The sequence below is a fragment of the Protopterus annectens genome, chromosome 17.part0, assembly GCF_019279795.1.
Source record: "Protopterus annectens isolate FY-2018-M chromosome 17.part0, PAN1.0, whole genome shotgun sequence".
In the NCBI taxonomy this organism is placed as follows: Eukaryota; Metazoa; Chordata; order Ceratodontiformes; family Protopteridae; genus Protopterus; species Protopterus annectens.
Window position 1 is genome coordinate 19538062 of NC_056751.1, and position 20023 is coordinate 19558084.

A 20023-nucleotide genomic window follows, 5' to 3' on the forward strand; every position below is an offset into this window, starting at 1 on the left:
ATGCTTCCTGCTTTTTTGTCATATACTTAACTGTTCACTTTCATGTTTGAATCTCAGTTATTCTACATTTGTATTTTACTTTGCAAAAAGCTTGAAATAAAATTGTATACACTTATCTATGTCAGCTCTACTGTGCTGTCTTCTTTGCATGTTGATGTTACTCTTTTGTGTTAGTATCATAATTTCATTGTATATACATTCCCCATGTAGAATATGAAAATGGTCCAGCTGGATCAGTGCTTTACACTGGTTACCAAATACATACATAAATAAGCAAGGAAATGCAACTAATATGAGACAGGAAAATTGCCATATTAGGTGAACTAAGGAATCCTTACCTCAAAGTAACTTTTATGTTTATGTAACATTGTTACGTTCAGCTAGATAAAAGCATAAGAGGTGGTCGGTGCTCATTTGTTGCTCTACTTTTCCTAACCGTATCAGATGTATTCACATTACATTTACGTTATGCCACTGCATCCCAGGAGAATCATTACAAGTAGCTCCTTTTCCTCTACCTAATTCAGGTGCATCTTCCCAGCTGTAGAGGGATCACCATTTCCTGCTGAGTGATATCCCATACTTATTTCCAACTAGCTGAGTGTACCAGTGGAACTGTAGTGATTATTTTGAAAAAAACTTAACTAGACTATTAATAAGTACATACCAAACACCTTACAAAATAGTAATTACAATTAATCTTAATTGAACTTATGTTCTCTCTCTTGACTGACATCATAATGGACCTAAGCAATGGAGTATAGAATTAAAATGTATAGAATTAAAATGTGAAAGAAGCCCTCAAGACAATTTGGCTTGGTAATCTGTGGTCCTGTGGTGATGAATGAAGTGCACAAAAAGGAAAGAGAAAACATTAAGATACATTTCTCATACAAATCATACCATTCCTCTCATAATCTCTATCCACATGCTCCAATAATTAATTTTTATAAAGATTCACTAATGATAAGCAGATATTATGTCATACAAATATGAAAAAATGATTTGATTCTGCATGCAAAATACAAAGACTAATTTCAAAAAATAACCTCATTCACTCTCCTTATTTATTAGGGCCATTTAAATAAAATAAGTTTACAACTGGATAAAACACACAGAAACAAACAGTGTGGAAATTCATGATTGCAGATTATTTAATAAGCTGCAGTTTACCAAAATGCACAGACTATTCATAAAACATAATCACTTCTTTTAATACAAAATAACCTTAAGTATATATTACTTCAAATATATACATATATACAAGAGTTTGATATGGAATCGTATGTACATGATAAGCACCAGCTCATTCAGCTGTGATACTTGTGTCTTCACTAGATACAAGCTCTCCTGGCATATCAGATGGCAGCTTCTGGAGCTCCTCCACTTCATCTTGTAAAGCTTCAATTCTTTCAGTGAGCAACATCTGTAAATCAAACATCAAGTCTGTCATTACTACATACTTGGAAGTGATAAATGTCCTGCAAAGTTTCAGAACAACATGGGGCAACTGCAACAGCTAAACTACAGTACGTTTATAAAATCAATCTGAAAAATACAAAATATAATTTAAAACACAAAGCAATAAAATGAGCTAAAAGATGCAAAATATGGAGAAGAATGACAATTTTTTTAAAGTAAAAATTTTCCTTATCACATCAAACTCTGCATGTTTATTTACTGTTAGCTTGCCATTGAAGTGATCTGATCTACCACAAACCAATGTTGGTGATGACCCAGACACCAGGCAAAGAAACTACATACAAATTTGATTAAAACACATATAAATATCCAAGAGCTACAGAACATTCATGGGATCTGCACAAGAGCACAGAGGTAAAGCAGCCCTATTATCAGAGTCAGCAATATGACTGCCAGTTTATAATAATCACATAAAAGGCATTACAGTGTATTTGATAGGACACTACAGAGCAGCAACTGTGGATGTAAGGTATCTGAATGGCAGGATGTATTCTGAAACACTTGAAACCTTGAGTATTACTACAGATATATACATATTTGAATAATTCTACTATGGTGTTCTTTGAGCAGATATATTTTCTGTGGTGGTCTATACTTTATCTGATTTGGACTTTACCCATTTTGAACTACCTTTTACTTTTATTCTGGGAAAATAATTATGGCAACACTGGAGCAGTCCCAAAAGTAGGGAAGGAGTTAGACAATTATCACACATGGTAACATTATCAGTGGGAAGTGCTGCCTATATGAAGCTAGATGCTTATGATCTTGTGGTTCAAGAAGAGGTTGAACAGCTGGTACAGAACTCAGGGTTTGACTTTATTGGGAACTGGTCAGCCATCTGGAATGGTGCAGACCTAGAGTGGTGTGATGACTTATGGGGGGAATAAGGAACTTCTGTGACAGGTTTGAGTCTTTAATTTGCAAACACCTAAGCTGGCAAACAGGGAGAAAGAGAAAACACAAGAGTTGCCCTAGCCGCTCTACACAGATAAATAAATAGACATTGACTTAAACTCCAAGAGTGAGAATACATTCAGAAAATAATCAGGCTTAAGTAAAGAAAATAAATAAATAAATAAATATGCGACTGAAGCAAAAGGGATCAATTAAAAAAAAAGAATAAACAATATAACATAAAGAGTACTAGTGGCCACATTCTAGGCAAAAAGCTATATGCACTAGTTGCTTTCATGAAAGAGTAATGTCGACCTTGTGGTGATAAGAAGTGCATATAAACAGAGAACCATGGCAATGCATGTAAACAGAGAATTGTGGCAAGGATATGGTCATAAAAAGGATAAAAAGTCCATATTAGGGACAGAAGTAAAACTGGAAGAAGTACAGCCACTGACATAATGTAAAAGATCAAGCAAGACAACACGTGAACAAGCAAACAGGAAAATATTTTATGGGTTACAAATTACTGTTGAAATTATAAAACTGTTAATACACAGGGTAACTATAACACTGTTATCCACGAGGATAAAAAGGATAACAAAATGGCAGATGACGCATTTAAGATAGCAGAAGAATGAACAAGCATTGCTGATGGGACAGCTTTATTATGCCACATGCTAAATGTACCACGGTGACTGCAACCCCTGCACAGCAAGATAATCCTTGATGCTGCACAAGGGGCGTGTCTCAGATGACTGGTACCAGAAGTTAATTAGGAGACAAAGTAGTCTAAGACAACTAAGGAACAGTCTTATATTATCAGATAATCCACGACAGGGTAAAGGAAGCCAACTTCGTAACTGCATATTCACATGTCTGATATTTCAGTTTTCTAGCCTGGTGTTGACAGTCAGGCCCATCTCTCTGAAACAGTTTAGGATGAAGTTCAGAGAAAAATTTTGTGCAAACTTCAGAATAAGCAAAGACATACGTCAGTGAATTACAAAAGGGGAGATGTATCTTATTTAACAAAAGATATGCTATCTACCGTCACAAGGAAAATTAAAAGAAACTCACTTTCCTGGGACTTGACAGCATATCTGATGATTCCTATAAAAAAATACAGTGTAAGAAACTTCTTTGTGTGGAAGATTTTCAATCCACACACATACATATATATATATATATATATGTATATATATATATATATATATATATATATATATATATATATATATATATATATATATATATATATATATATATACATACACATATATATACATACACACTCACACACACACACACATATATATATATATATATATATATATATATATATATATATATATATATATATATATATATATATATATATTTAATCACTATATAGTAACCAGATCAGATAATGGTAGTAGAAGTAGCGAACTTAAACTCATCCACAGTAAAAAAAATAATAAAAAATATTTAACTTAAATATACAGAATTACTAAGTATTCATAAGTAATACAAGTAGGGTAGACAGCCTGTTTCCATTAGAAAATCCTTTAAGTACACAGACAAGCGATCCAAGTAAAACAAAAACAACAAAATAATAGTTTCCTCACAAGCTTTCTAACTATATATATATTTTTATCAGGCAAGGGAGTGGTTTATTGTGCTGTAAAACACAGAGTATTGGTATACATGTTAAATTCACATCCCTTCCCCATCAGTGTGACATTTGAGCTGGTCCTGCCCTATTTAGTAGCTGTCATAATAATAATAATATAACCCTTATGTACTTAAAAAAAAAATAAAATATAGGACTCACTATACTTGTTTAGTTGAAGATACCACAAAGATTACTTGTTTTATGCTTCCTATAAAGCAATCATCGAAAACCTAACTAACCCCCCTAATTGAAATGTTAAAGAAAACATTATCATATGGACACACCCTTGGTCTATGGTAAAAGGCTGTAGGGGTATTATCTCACAAAGCAATGGGAAAGGCATTTGTATAAGAAATGAAATATTTTTAAGCATACCAACCTGACCAGCCCTATATGTAAAATAATGGAAATCATCACAACGGAGCTTATTCATAATGGCAGAGGGATACTGACCTTCTGAATCATTTGGTATTCTATAATGAGATAGCAACACTTGATAAAGGAGTGACACTGCACACCACTTATCTTGACCTTTCTAAGGTATTAAATGCTATTCACGTAATCAAAAGAAATGACAAATTAAAAGAATTGTCAATCCATGCATAAATAATTCAATCGGCAAAACACCAGCAGTAATTCATGATAGGGAGTTACCTGCTATCCTGATATTTGTGCAGGTACACCACTAGTCTCCCACAGGGCTCCGTACTGAAAACATTTCTTTTTCAGCTGTAATACTCTACTAATTAAGTATCTGTTAAAACAAATGAGCTAATCAGTACAATGCTGGAATATACCTTCCTGGATCTTAATTAAGATTTTGTGATTTATTTTTGGAATTAACCAAGACTTTGCTTTGTTTCTTTCTCAAACACAAAGGTTACTTTTTTATTGCTTTTAATGTTAGGTTCCATGATCACATGTTAAGCATGTGATCCAGTGTTTTAATGGTCTGGGTTATAAGATTCAGATCAGGTGTATTAACTTATCCACTATAAAAGTTGGAAACAGGCTCTGATTAACAAAATGTGTTAAGGATAACAATATGGGTTACTTAATTATTTCAACATAGGATGACAAAATTGTCCAAGAAAGCCTAAAAAATATATGCTTGGTGCAACAGGTAATGACCTCATCTTTAATGTTCGTAAATGTAGCATCATCAGACCAGGGAAAAGGACTTAAATTAGGGTTGCAAAATATATAGTCAAATCACAAACTATGCCATCAATAAAGACTTACGGACAGTGGCAGAGAGCAACTTAATCTTTGAGCAGTGTGTATGCACTTAAGTCAGAAAATCATATTCTGCAGTCCAGCTAATTATAAAGGGCATTTCTAGTCACTCAATAGAGATTACTATACCACTTTATAAGTATTTTTTTCTGGGCCATTAGTTAATAAAATAATGCATTCTGTAGTCTTCAAAAGTCTCCTGCAAACTTTAAAATGTACAAAGTTGTATAAACAGAAAAATCTTACGGCTGGAACAACCTGAATCACTAACTGCCATCAGGAACTGTCCTGTATTATTTCTAACAGGTTACTTGCAGGTGATCCCTGCCTGGTACATAAGGCAATGGGGCTGCTTGAGCTGGTTGTGCCTTTAAGTCTACACCTGGAATATGCCACTTTGGGAGCTAACAAAAAATCAGGAAACCTAATATTAAAAAATACAGATGTTTAAAAAAATGACAAATGCATTACAGAACGTCTGTCAAAATTACTGCATTCATGGCACAATCAGAAGTAATACACTGACATTGATAAATATATATCAATATCTATCTATATATGTGTGTGTGTGTGTGTGTGTGTGTGTGTGTGTGTGTGTATATATATATATATATATTTTATATATATATATATATATAGATATATATATATATATATATAATATATATATAGATATATATATATATATATATATATATATATACACACACACACACACACACACACACATACATATAAATGTGTATGTGTGCGGTGTTGTGGCTAGCATTGTCATCTCACAGCTAGAGGTCTGATTCAATTTTCGGCTGGGGTGGCTTCTGTGTGGAGTCTACATGTCCTCCCTCCGGTCATCTGGGTTTCCTCTGGGTGCTCTGGTTTCCTCCCACTTTCCAAAGAATCCAGTAGGTGGACTGGACACTCTAAATTGGCTGTAGGTGCGAGTGTGGGTGTACGAGTGAGTGGATGAACTACAGCGGCAGGGCTAGCTACCAGGTGGTGTAAATCTTTGCTCGAGATGACTGCCACTGTTGAAGTGACACTCCAACCCCATGTGCAAAAATGGGAAAAAGGGGTTGAGGGGAGATATATATATATATGGATCACCTTTAAAACCTCGAAACCGCGTTTGCCCGAAACACTAATGACCGAAACGAAAAGACCGAAAACATAAAACGCCGACAACGCAAAACACCGAAATCCATTACACCAACACACTACACGTAAACAACACAATACACTACATAACATATGCACTATCCCTAACCCAAACCCTAACCCTAAGGTCCGACACTACCGCACACACACCCTACCTGCACCCTAACCCTAACTCACTTAACCCACCCCTAACCCACAGTCCTCACACCCACAGTCCTCACCATTGCACACACACCCTACCTGCACCCTAACCCTAACTCACTTAACCCACCCCTAACCCACAGTCCCTCACCATCGCACACACACCCTACCTGCACCCTAACCCTAACTCACTTAACCCACCCCTAACCCACAGTCCCTCACTATCGCACACTTACCTGTCCGCTCCCTAACACTAAATCCCTCACTCGATCGCACACTTACCGAGTCCGTCGGGTTCTCACCTTTTCGGTCATCTGCGTTTTCGGTATTCTCGTCCCGTCGGATTCCGTTTCGGCCAAACGCGATTTCGAGATTTTAAAGGTGACCCATATATATATATATATATATATATATATATATATATATATATATATACACATACATACATATATATATATATATATTTTTTTTTTTTCCTTTTTTCATATAAACACACACACACAGAGTGCACACATCTTTCATATACAGAGATATACACACACTCATATGGAAAAGTGCTAAAAAATCAACACTGAGTTATATCAATCTCTGAAATATGAGCATACTAGTCAATGGGGTAACCAGAAACACAAAGCCCACAAAGTCATCTTAGGGATGAAATTACTTCCAACAAGGTGTGTTGTCTGCCCTTCACATTCTTTATATTCTCATAGGTACAAGCCTGGGATCATGAGGAAGATCTTCTTTCCTGGTCAATGCTCATTTGCCACTATCCAACAAAACGTAAAGTATGTCTAGAGTTTCTTCATCATCATGATTGGGTGGCTAGGTTTAAATAACAATACTTACTGAAGTGCTTTATAGCATGCTGCCCTCTAAGGCAGTAGAAAAAGTGCTGTTGATAGACCTTGGCTCATGATCTCCCCATACAATCAGTGGACTTATACTTCCTAGGCAAAGAACATGTAAACATTTCCATCTCTGCTAGTGGAACTTTGCCAGTCAAGCTAACTGCCACAGCTCTTTTTTTTAACATAAAATGCCTTTATTAAATTATCAGGTATGACATAGGCAATTTTACATTTATATAAATGAAAATAAACCACACCACCACAATCCCACTTACAAACATTACACATTACAAACCATGCCAATACAACTGCAGCTGCAAACATTACACATTACTTACAATATAGCCAGTCATTGTCAATCAACCATTACATAGCTCATTCAAATCCTTTAAACCTTGTTCCTCCTCTGCATGTACTGATCCCACAATTCCCGTTTTTCTCCTATGTAATTTGCTCCTACCCATTTCTAAAGATCCCAGTTCCAGTTGTTTTATCTCTGTTACTACCTTTGCTACTTCTAGTAAAGTTGGTTTAGACTTTGATTTCAATTTTCTAGTAGCCACTTTTTTGGCAGTCATCATAATTAGATTCAGCCAGGCCTTACTATGTCTACGCAATTCCGATTCTGCATCACAGCTCAAAATATAATTTCCTTAGTTACACCAATTTGCTTGTCCAGTATCACCGACAGAGCAGTCTGCAGGGAATCTTTTAAAGTCTGCCAACTCATTATACGCCCAGAAAATATGTTCCCAGTAACCTCTTTCTTCTCCATCACACCTCCAACAATTGCTGTCTACCTGAAGAAAAAATCTTTGGAGTCTATTTTGGGTATAAAAATACCTATGTAAACACTTCCAGGCAAAGATTCTAAATGTTCTAATTTTTTTTGCATATTTGGAAGACATACATATATCTCCCCATTGTTTCTTTGTGAAATGATTATCAATTCTCTCTTACTAATCCTTTCTAAACTCCTCTGATTAATTCTTATGATTATCATGCAATATTTTATATGCTGTACTAATTACTCATTTCTTAATGGCAGCTTCTGTTCTAGAGTCTATTAACAACTGTACTAGTGCTGGCCTTTTGTTTAGGACCCCCCCCCAATTCTTTCTCTTTGCTTATACTGTGATATCAGTCCTTGATTGGGAAAGCAATCTCTAACCTGCAGTCCAAAGAAGTTCTCAGCATCATCCCATTCTGTTACCTTTCCCTCCTTAGTTATTTGCTCCATATATCTTGGTTCCTTTTCCAGTTTTCTTCAATAAATTCCTTTTGCCTTTTCCCTAATTGCAGTCATTCCTAACAGCAGAATCTCCTTTTTCCATTCCCGTGTTGGCTTAGTTCTTAGAATAAAAAAACAATAACAGTCCAAAGTATAAAGAACAATGAAAGTCACAGTATGACCAAAAAAAAGTTTAATGCAAAACAAGTAGCACAAAGTAGCACTTTAGCGCCTCAGCTTAACGTAAGCCTTTCAAAGAGTACCTTCACCATGAACACACCCTACTATTTATACCCCACAGTTGCCAATCAAATAATTATACAATAAAATAATTTAACAATTACACATTTAAAACACTTCAATGTAAAGATACATGTCATGTAAACTCTAAATAACACACTTCCAACATCAGTCTGTATTCAGACCCTGTGGAACCAAAGTCCCATATTTCAAAATAAAAAGTGTTTATTTATAAAACAACAGATTTCTTACATGATCACTATCCCCATCTCCTTGTACCTGTTCTAAAATAGTAGCTTTCAGACCTACAGAGTTACTATTATGATATTCTTCTTCTTTCGGCAGCTTCAGTCAGGGGTCGCCACAGCAGATCAGCTGTTTCCATTTCTTCCTGTCCTCTGCATCTTGCTCTGTCACACCAACCACCTGCATGTCCTCTCTCACCACATCCATAAACCTTATCTTAGGCCTTCCTCTTTTCCTGTTACCTGGCAGCTTCATCCTTAGCATCTTTTCCCCCAATATATTCTGCATCCTTCCTCAGTACATGTCCAAACCAACGTAATCTTGCCTCTCTGGCTTTGTCTCCAAACCTTCCAACCTGGGCTGACCCTCTAATATACTTATTTCTAATCCCGCCCATCCTCGTCACACCCAGTGCAAATCTTAACATCTTCAACTCTGCCACGTCAAGCTCTGACTCCTGCCTTTTTGTCAATGCCACTGTCTCCAACCCATATAACATAGCTGGTCTCACTACCCTCTTGTAGAACTTCCCTTTCACTCTTACTGGTACTCGTCTGGCACAAATCACTCCTGATACTCTTCTCCACCCACTCAATCCTGCCTGTACTCTCTTCTTCACCTCTCTTCCACACTCACCATTACTCTGAACTGTTGATCCCAAGTATTTAAACTCATCCACCTTCGCCACCTCTACTCCCTGCAACCTCACCATTCCTCTATCCTCCCTCTCATTCACACACATATATTCTGTCTTAGTCCTGCTGACCTTCATTCCTCTCTTCTATAGAGCATATCTCCACCTCTCCAGGGTCTCCTCCACCTGTTCCCTACTCTCACTACAGATCGCAATGTCATCTGCAAACATCATAGCCCACAGGGACTCCTGTCTGATCTCGTCTGTCAACCTGTCCATCACCATTACAAATAAGAAAGGATTAATAAATAAGAAAGGATAAGAAATAAGAAAAAAATAAGAAAGAAATGAGTTACTATTATGATACAATTTAAAATGTTGGGCTAAAGGACTCTCTATTTTACCTAGCCTAATGTCCCTTAGATGTTCTGATAGTCTCTTTTTAAACATTCACTTTGTTTGCCCTATATAACATTTATTGCAACTACATTTAATTGCATAAATCACCCGTTCTGTTGAACAAAAATAGTCTAATCTTATTAATTTGAGAAAATGTTTGTACTATATAATGACACCCTGTACAACTACCACAAGGTGTTCCTTTAAGTTGAATCTGCTGTAATAGTATATTATTGGGCCTTTTGAAATTTAGTGTGAACTAACATATCCTTCAAACTTTTTCCTTTTTTATAAGAGAAAACAGGATACTGTTGTAATAACCCTAAAAACTCCTGAAATTTGTACAGAATTTCCAGTAATACCCAATAATTTGTTTTATACTAAGATATTGTAAGTCATTACTGCAAAGAAACTATTTTCATAAATATTGTTCTCTATATATATATAAAAGCTCTATCTCCTATGTTAATAATATATCCAGACCTTTCTTTTCTTATTCTTCTAGCACTTTTCCCTATAACCTGTATATTATAGTTTCTTTTCTTAAACATATCCACTGTGCGTAACAACTCTTTTTCAAAATTATAGTTATTATTACATATTCTAGAAATTCTCAAAAATTCTCCATATGGTAAAGATTCCAAAGTATGTCTGGGATGACAGCTATTGCCAAACATAAACTGATTAACCACTTCAAACTTTCTATATAAATTAGTATTCATTCCCTTTCCAGGTCCCCCTTCTAATGTTATATCTAAAAATGAAATTTTATTGCCATATTGTAAACCATCAAACTGTACAGAAAATCGATTAGATTGCAACTCTGTTATAAAGTTTTGAACAAGTTCTACTCCACCTTCACATAAGAAAACCAAGTCATCTATAAATCTGTAATATAACTTAACATATTGCCTATAAAATAAATTTGTATAAATACATTCTGTTTCAAACATGTCCATAAATAAATTAGCAGACATTGGTGCAAATGAAGAGCCCATTGCTGTGCCCTGTAGCTGGTGATAAACTTTATCCTCAAAACAAAAATAGTTATTTTTTAAACTAAATTTTAAAAGTTCCATAATATAATGTGCTAATGAATTATCACCCAAATATAAGCTAAGGGCTTCCATATCATATGTATGTTTAATATTTGTGTATAGGCTTTTTACATCTACCATTACCCAGTAAATTTCACTTTCCCAATAACATTTTTTTATTTTTTTCTAAAAAATCAAATGTGTCCTTAATATATGATGGGAGACGTATAACTTCCTTTAATAAACATTTATGTAGAACCATTCCTAAATTGTGTAAAAAATATTTCCTTGCAGACACAATTGGTCTCCCAGGTGGATTAATCAGGCTTTTATGCATCTTAGGTAGACAATAAAATATGCTATTTCCGTTTTATCACAAGATAACTTCTTCTCTACATCACGTTCAGTTCAATACCCTAATCTTAACCCTCTATTAATTAAACACATATATTCTTCTTTAGCTTCATCAACCTTCAGTCTCGTGACCACTTCATATACTTGGTCTTCTTGTAACAAATCAGAGCACATTTTGCTATATTGTGAATGGTGCATAATTACAATTTTATTTCCTTTATCTGAAGGTTTTATAACAAGTTCTTTCTGATTAGAAAACTTTTTTAACACTAACCATTCACTTTTTGTCAAATTATAATCCACAAAATAAAAGCAACTCTCTGAACGATGCAGGACACGGACACTTGTTTAGCGCTTTCTTCCACTTTAATAACGTGAACTTCCTCAGAAACAATTCAACTTACCCAACCATGGCTTTATATAACATTAATTAGTCACATAACATAAATGACATCATGTAAAAGAAAACTTTAAATACACTAAATACATTAAACAGTAAAATAGTGTAATAAATATATCCTATTCTTATTTGTACATTAAAAAACATTTTAAGTTAATAGTTTCATTCAAACCTGGTGCTTGGTCTGCACCTAGATAAATTTGCCAAAAAGCCTCTTTACGTTCCAATTTGTTATTGTTATCCCCACCAAAACATACATCGTCTACCTTATCCAAGAAAAAAACTAGAATTTCTTAAAATCATTACAGTTAATGATCATAACTATTTTCAGCATAACTGCTTTCATTGTGTACACTCCTATAAACATGAAAGTAATACCATAGATGCATTTTTCGAATCATGTTAAAAAAATTCAATTTTAAAACAATGTAATTTTGGCAACACTGTGGGTATAAATTTTAAGCCACAATGTAAAACAGCATTCAGATTATCATCCAGCATACAACCTGACAAATACAAGACAAGATTTTATTTTACAACAAAATCAGTACCATTTTGTCCTTTTGCTGTTTCTCCACTGTCGCTGATGTGAACCTTCTCTCTGCTGCTCTTGTTCATAATCCTGATACTGTTGTTTTCTTTGTTGGTACTGGCCACCCCTTGGATGAAAATTATCTTTCATATACAGAGCATTATTGGGTTCAGGCAAAGAAGGATAAGCTTGTTTGTCTTTTAAATCACTTTGATACCAACTGGTATCACTAAAAGAAGCTTCATGTCTCATTTTCCTTTCCCCTTCCTGTTTCTGAAAACAAACTCGTGACATCGATCTCTGATTCGTTGGCCTAAAAAAGGCCGTACCATTCTCGTAGTCCCTCAGGTCTCTTTTAATTTTATGCAGTTTCTGTTCACATAATTTTTTCTCAAATACACACAATTTGTCTCGACTGTCACTCAGGCACATTTCTAATCGAGATTTATCAATTGACAACATTAAATTATTACAAACTATATTAATGTCTTTCTTTAATGCAAAGAGTTTCACATCATCATGCTCAACCAATATTTTAGTCCATTCCAGCGAACAACGGGTGAGCATCTTTTTCCCCATTTCTGCTTAAAAGTTTTCCCTTCCATGCTAGACATATCAAATGGCAGAGAAGGAAATTTCATAGCCCTAAGCCCCCTTGGTGCTATATCTAGCTCTAAATACCTCTGGAGGCTCAGTTTGTTAAAATGGGCCGAGGTTTCTTTATTTAACAACTGTTCCAATTTATTAAACAAAGTTCTTGCTTTTGAGGGAAGAACAGTGGAACACTTACCAACCTCCGAAAAGGGATTTGAAGAACGCTTGCTTCTGGTCTCGTTCAACAACCTTTCCCACGTCTGCGAGGGTAGCCCTTCACCACTGCTTACCGATCTTTCTCCTCCATCCTTTTTTCTCTTTGCATTAACTCTCAGGAAGCCATCCATAGTCAGTTGAGAGGAACCCAATAAATCCTCTCTTAATATACTGGGTAAATTTACTGCTGGATCACTGGCCATACCTATATGTTGAAGCACCACACAACAATAGTCCAAAGTGTAAAGAACAACAAAAGTCACAGTATGACCAAAAAAAAAAAAAAAAGTTTAATGTAAAACTAGTAGCACAAAGTAGCACTCTAGCGCCTCGGCTTAACATAAGCCTTCAAGGAGTACCTTCATCATGAACACACCCTACTATTTATACCCCACAGTTGCCGATCAAATAATTATACAATAAATAATTTAGCAATTACACATTTAAAACACTTCAATTTAAAGATACATGTCATGTAAACTCTAAATAACACACTTTCAACAGCAGTTTGTATTCAGACCCTGTGGAACCAAAGTCCCATATTTCAAAATAAAAAGTGTTTCTTTATATAACAACAGATTTCTTACATGGTCACTATCCCCATCTCCTTGTACCTGTTCTAAAATAGTAGCTTTCAGACCTACAGAGTTACTATTATGATACAATTTAAAATGCTGGGCCAACAATTGCTGTCTACCAGAAGAAAAAATCTTTGGAGTCTACTTGGGGTATAAAAATACCTATGTAAACACTTCCAAGCAAATATCCTAAATCTTCTCAACTTTTTTGCATATTTGGGAGACATACATATACCTCCCCATTGTTTCTTTGTGAATTGATTATCGATTCTCTCTTCCCAGTCCTTTCTAAACTCCTCTGATTAATTCTTATAATTACCATGCAATATTTTATATGCTGTATTAATTACTCATTTCTTAATGGAGCTTCTGTTCTAGAGTCTATTAACAACTGTACTAGTGCTGGCCTTTTGTTTAGGACCCCCCTATTTCTTTCTCTTTGCTTATACTCTGATATCATTTCTTGATAGGGAAGGCAATCTCTAACCTGCAGTCCAAAGAAGCTCTCGGCATCTTCCCATTCTGTTACCTTTCCCTCACTAATTATTTGCTCCATATACCGTGGTTCCTTTTCCACTTTTCTTCAATAAATTCCTTTTGCCTATGGTCTCTATCCTTAATTGCAGTCATCCCTATTAGCAAAATCTCCTTTTTCCATTCCCGTGTTGGCTTAGTTCTTAGAATACTTTCTGCTACTTTACGAATATAATAGTCTGTATGATTATTGTTACTCTCCTTAAAGGCCTGCATCCAAAATCCCAGTCTCCCCTTGTTTATTGAACTTTCTCCTTATTTCATCATCATCTCTTTCCACTTTGAATTACACTTTGAAGGGATTAAAAACATTTTAACTGCTTGTATCTTATTATCGATATCCATAAAACAGTGCTTCTATTTTCTCAGTTTTTGTATTATCTTTTGTTTAGTCTCTTCCCACATATCCTTAGCTGCCACAGAGGAATCATTTTAATCCATACCCCTAAAAACTTAAGTTTGTCATGCGCCCATTACTATGAATATTGCTGAATGAATTTGTATGTGGATATATAATTGACCACTATTGCCTTTGTTTTAGATTCTTTAATTTTGCATCCTGAAAAGATTAGAAACTGTCTCAATATGTTCCACAACATTATGTCCCTTTCTGTTTTTGCCAGGTATAAAATAACATCATCTGCATATAGAGCCAGCTTTTCTTGACTACCATACCAATTATATCCTTGAATTTTAGAGTGCCTTATTTTCTTTGCCAATGGTTCTAAATATAATGCAAATAACAAAGGGGAGAAAGGACACCCCTGCCTGGTTCCTCTGCTCATCAGAGAGTATCAGAGAGAACCGCACCCATTTTAATTTTGCCTCTGATCCCTCACATATCTTCCTAATCAACTTTACAATTTTATCAGGGAATGCAAACATTTCCATTTCTCTAATCAAAAAGCCCCAACTTACTCTGTTGAATGCTTTCTTTGCATCAAGACCCACCAACAACAGTGGTATTTTCTTACATTCTGCTTCCCTCTGGATACTCAGTGTTCTGTTAATGTTGTCAAATGTTTGCTCCCTTCCACAAAACCACACTGATCATTATCTATCAATTTTGGCATCACTTTTGCCACATTTTAGCCATTATACACATAAAAACTTTATAATCATGGTTTATTATTGAAATGGGCCTGTATAAAACTGGATCTGACAGATCTTTACAGCTACCACCACTTTCTTCCAGGATGTTGGTACTTCTTGTCCTCTTAAAATACTGTTAAACAAAGCCTTCCAGAGCTTTATCAGTTTTTCCCTCCTAGCTTCCAAACTTTCACAGGAATACCATCTATTCCTAGGGAGTTTCCTGTAAACTGGCTATACATCAACAAGTTTATCTCATCTCCTCCTATCCTGTTAGTAACTGACCCTCCTCTACCTCTAACCTTGGCATATTTTATTCTTCCATAAATATTTCCATTTGTACCTTTTCTTGACTTCCATATTTCTCTGCTTTATACAGACTTTCATAGAGTTTCCAAAATATTTCTAATACTTCTACAGGAACTCTTGTTATCTTCCTTGTTATAGGCTCCCTAAGCTCTGTGACAGCCCTTTGTACTTTCTGTTGCCTGACTCATTGTGGCTAAACGTTTTTGTGGTCTACAGTTATTATCAAAAAACAGTTGCTTACCAAAAATCTTTCTAAACATGCATATTACCAAGGTAATCCCAGATTTTTTGTTTAGCATTCTGCAATAGCTCCTCTTCTTATTCTGTGAGATTCCCCATTTTGTAATACTTTAATATTTGTCGGTCCCGCTAAATAATTCTTGTTACTTCTTAACAATATCTCCCTTTCTTTTATTTCCACCCTATTTTAAACTCCACTTTAACTTTATCCCGCTCCCTAGCTATATTTTCAGAAGAAATTTCTATCTTCGCTAATAGCTCCTGAATAATTTCCACTACCTAATCCTTAAATTCCTCACTTTTCACAGATAAGTGGGAAAGCACCAATGTCTCATTTTTACTTCATTACCATGTGTTTTTATTTTAGTCATTATTGTTGCATGAACTGCAATAGTTATTGGGTCCATATTAAGACCTTCAGTTAAATGCACATGTTCCTGTGAAATATACATTCTGTCTAGCCTAACCCTGTTTTTGTATCTTGGGGAATAATATGTAAATTCACTCTGAACTGCTAGTACTGAATTCACATCTTCCATTCCAAATATTTTAATAAATTTCTTTAAAAACCTATTTGCCTTTGTTATATTTCCCTTCTGGGCTCCCCACACACATCTTCACTGCTGCAAAATCAAATTCCTGTCCCCACCTATAAGTAATATTCCTTGAGGAAAGCTGATTAATTCTCCCAGAATTTTCTTAAGCTCCATTATAGCAGTTTTTGCTGGAATATAAATACAGGCCAGTGTAATCTTCCTCCCTTGCCAGTATCCCCTTAGTTCTACAAATCTAAAATTTTCTCTTTTATCCACTTCTATTACTATTAGAGCTCCTCTTGCAATTAATAGTACTACTACTCTCTTCCTTTGCTCCAGGTAGTCCACTTAATAATCATCTTGGAAGTCTTTATCAAATTCACACGTTCAGTTCTTTCCAAGTGTGTTTCTTGTAGCATAGCTATGTGCACTCTAAATGTGATAATATAGTTCACTACTCTTTCTTTTTTGAATTTATCTGTGAGACCATTAACGTTTAAAACATTATAAAAAGCATCATATTCTTGCGAAATTATTCCCACCTTTATGTATAACAGATTTTTTGTTAAATATCTAGTTCCAGCTTTTGTGTTACATGCATGTACTGTTTGGTAGGATAATATTTTATACAATTGTTTTATCTCCATTCGAGCCTGTCACATCTTACAGAACTTGTTGTTCTACTGAAAACCCTCAAACAAAAATACAAACACATACCTCCAATACCCCCCTAAAACATATTAACTTAACAACAACAACAAAACTATGTACATATTCAAGTGTTGAAGTTTTACCCTCCTAATAGGAGCAAATGTTCCAAACTGACAGCCCTACAAACAGACTTGATCTGACCTAAAAGAAAGGGTGTCCATGCTAAGATGCATAGTACAGCCTGTGGTTCTACTAAGTGCTGTCCTGTTTTGTCTTGTCTTTATAGCTTTCTCAGCTGGGAAAACACTTGAGTGGTTTCAGAAAACATTTTCTGCAAGCCATTTCTCTTTATCAGAATGTCTGCTAGAGACATAAAAAACAGACACAAAACTATTTACTTGAAAACAGCTGTATAATATTCAATATTCTTTTTCATTTATTTGCTTTCTCTTAAAATGTGTTACTAGATTAAGCTAATGGCCTTAACTCAATCATTCCCCTGTGCAAGAATGAGAAAAAGCACACTTATTTTTCTTTTATCATGCTCTTTTAACCAGATCTTTTTTTTTTTTTTTTTTTTACATTGCAGTGCCTGCATTTCTTAAAACTGAGCAAAGAAAGAGAGAAGGGAAAAAACAGGCACACTTATTTACATTAGTATTCCCTACACTTAAAAATAACTGAAAAAAAAGTACAGTTTTGTACCTACCATAAATGTAGATGTTCGAAGATCCACATTGCTGCAGTCCTTACATATGGGTAGTCTGCTGTCCTCGGTCGGCCCGAATACCAAAGTATTAGGCTGACGTCGGTCAAGGCGCTTAAAACTGACATCAGAACGTCAGGGTACAAAAGCGCATGACCGACGTCATATCCTCAGTCTTTTCTTGCCCCAGATGTCAGAAGGCCCTAACAAGAAAGGCCAAAGCCAAAGAACAGCAAAAAATAACCAACCACCCCTGCACTAACCATATTTACAATATGTACAACACAAACCACGCCACCACCTCTAACAACAGAGGGGAAGGAGGGAGGGTAAATTGGACTGCAGCAATGTGGATCTTCGAACATCTACATTTATGGTAGGTACAAAACTGTACTATGTTCTTCATCTCACATTGCTGCAGTCCTTACATATGGGTAGAATCCCAAAGCAGAGGTAAGGGAGGATGGCAAAACTATAAAGCATTAGGGGCTGCCAACATGCCCTGTAAAATTGCAGTGGCAAATCCAGCCCTAGATTTAGAGTAAAGTGGAAGGTGGTAATGCTTAGAGAAAGTATGCACTGAACTCCAAGTAGCTGCTTCCAAAATATCTTTAGTAGCCACCCCTTAAAAGCAGTAGAAGTGGCAGTAGCCCTAGTGGAATGAGGCCTAATCCCAGCTGGAATCTCCTTACCATGATGGGAATAACAGAAAGCAATACAAAACCAATCCACTTAGAAATAGTTTGTTTTGAAACAGGTTTGCCCTGAGAACCCAAAGCAAAAGAAACAAACAACTGCTGAGACTGCCTGAACCCTTTAGTTCTGCTCAAATAATATCGCAACTGTCTGTGTATATCCAAAGTGTGCAAAATCCTTTCCCCTTTATTTTGGGGTTTGCATAAAAAGTAGGCAAATGAATAGTTTGGTTTAAAGCCACACTAGAAACCACTTTAGGCATAAAAGAAGGGTTAGTGCAAAGACACCCTATCCTTGTGGAAAATTAAGAAAGGCTCAACCGCCATAAGGGCCTGTAATTCAGAAACCCTTCTGCAGAGGTAATGGCCAACAAAAAAGCAGTCTTCCATGATAAATATTTCAACTCTGCAGATGCTGCAGGCTCAAAAGGTTGTAGAGTGAGTTTCTCCAACACAAAATTGAGATCCCAAGCAGGAGTAGGAGCTCTCGTGGGGTCTTATATTCTTTGCCCCTCTAAGGAATTGCTTAAACAAAGGCTGAGAAAATAATGGTGGGTCACAGTCATAGTGAGCAGAAATTGCTGCAGCATGAACCTTTATAGAGGAGAAGGACAAACCTTTGTCCAATAACTCAGTAAGGTATTGAAGCATAACACTTAAATTAGGTTTAGAAACATCAAAGTCCTTTGCTGTACTCCAAAATAAAAATCTCCTCCATTTATCTGCGTAAACTTTCCTTGTACTAGGCCTTCTGGCCTCCAAAATAACATTCAAAACTTGTTGTGGAAGCTGAGACCCTCCAGGGTTTAAAACAGAATATGCCAGGCTGTTAGATGTAGAGAGTGAAGTTTGACATTGAGTAAATGACTGTTCTCCTGAGACAGCAGGTGAGGAATCGAAGGCAAAGGCCATGGAGGCTCCCGTACCAGACTTCTCAGTAATGGGTACCAGTGCTGTCGAGGCCAATCTGGAGCTATTAAAATCATGTTTGGCTTGTCCTGTCCGACCTTCAGGAGTACCTTTGGGAGGAGAGGCAGAGGTGGAAAGGCATACACGTGAAGATTGCTCCAATTGAATGAGAGAGCATCCACTTTCCAAGCTGTGGGATGAAACCTTTTTGTGCAAAACTTTGGCAGCTGGTAATTTAGAAGAGAAGCGAACAGATCTATGTCTGGAGTTCCCCATAACACTGTCAATTTCTGAAATACATGAGGATCCAATTTCCACTCGTGGGGATCCATAATTTGTCTGCTCAACACATCTGCTAAGGAGTTCTGTGCTCCTGGCAGAAACCTTGCCTGAAGATTCAGCTGTAAACTGAGAGCAGTCTCCCACAAAATCATTGCTTGTCTGCATAGAGGATATGAATGCATTCCCCCT

The 20023-nt window shown here is 35.9% G+C and overlaps 1 protein-coding gene across 1 annotated transcript in view; it reads right to left on the reverse strand.

The window, feature by feature from the left end:
* Window positions 1-1045: 1045 nt before the first annotated feature.
* HELQ (helicase, POLQ like) overlaps window positions 1046-20023 on the reverse strand; it is a 1104576-nt gene continuing 1085598 nt past the window's right edge. The window contains exon 18 of the mRNA XM_044059295.1: window positions 1046-1426. Within this exon, the coding sequence (XP_043915230.1) occupies window positions 1307-1426 (120 nt within the window). The 3' untranslated portion in view covers window positions 1046-1306. The remainder of the gene's footprint in view (window positions 1427-20023) is intronic.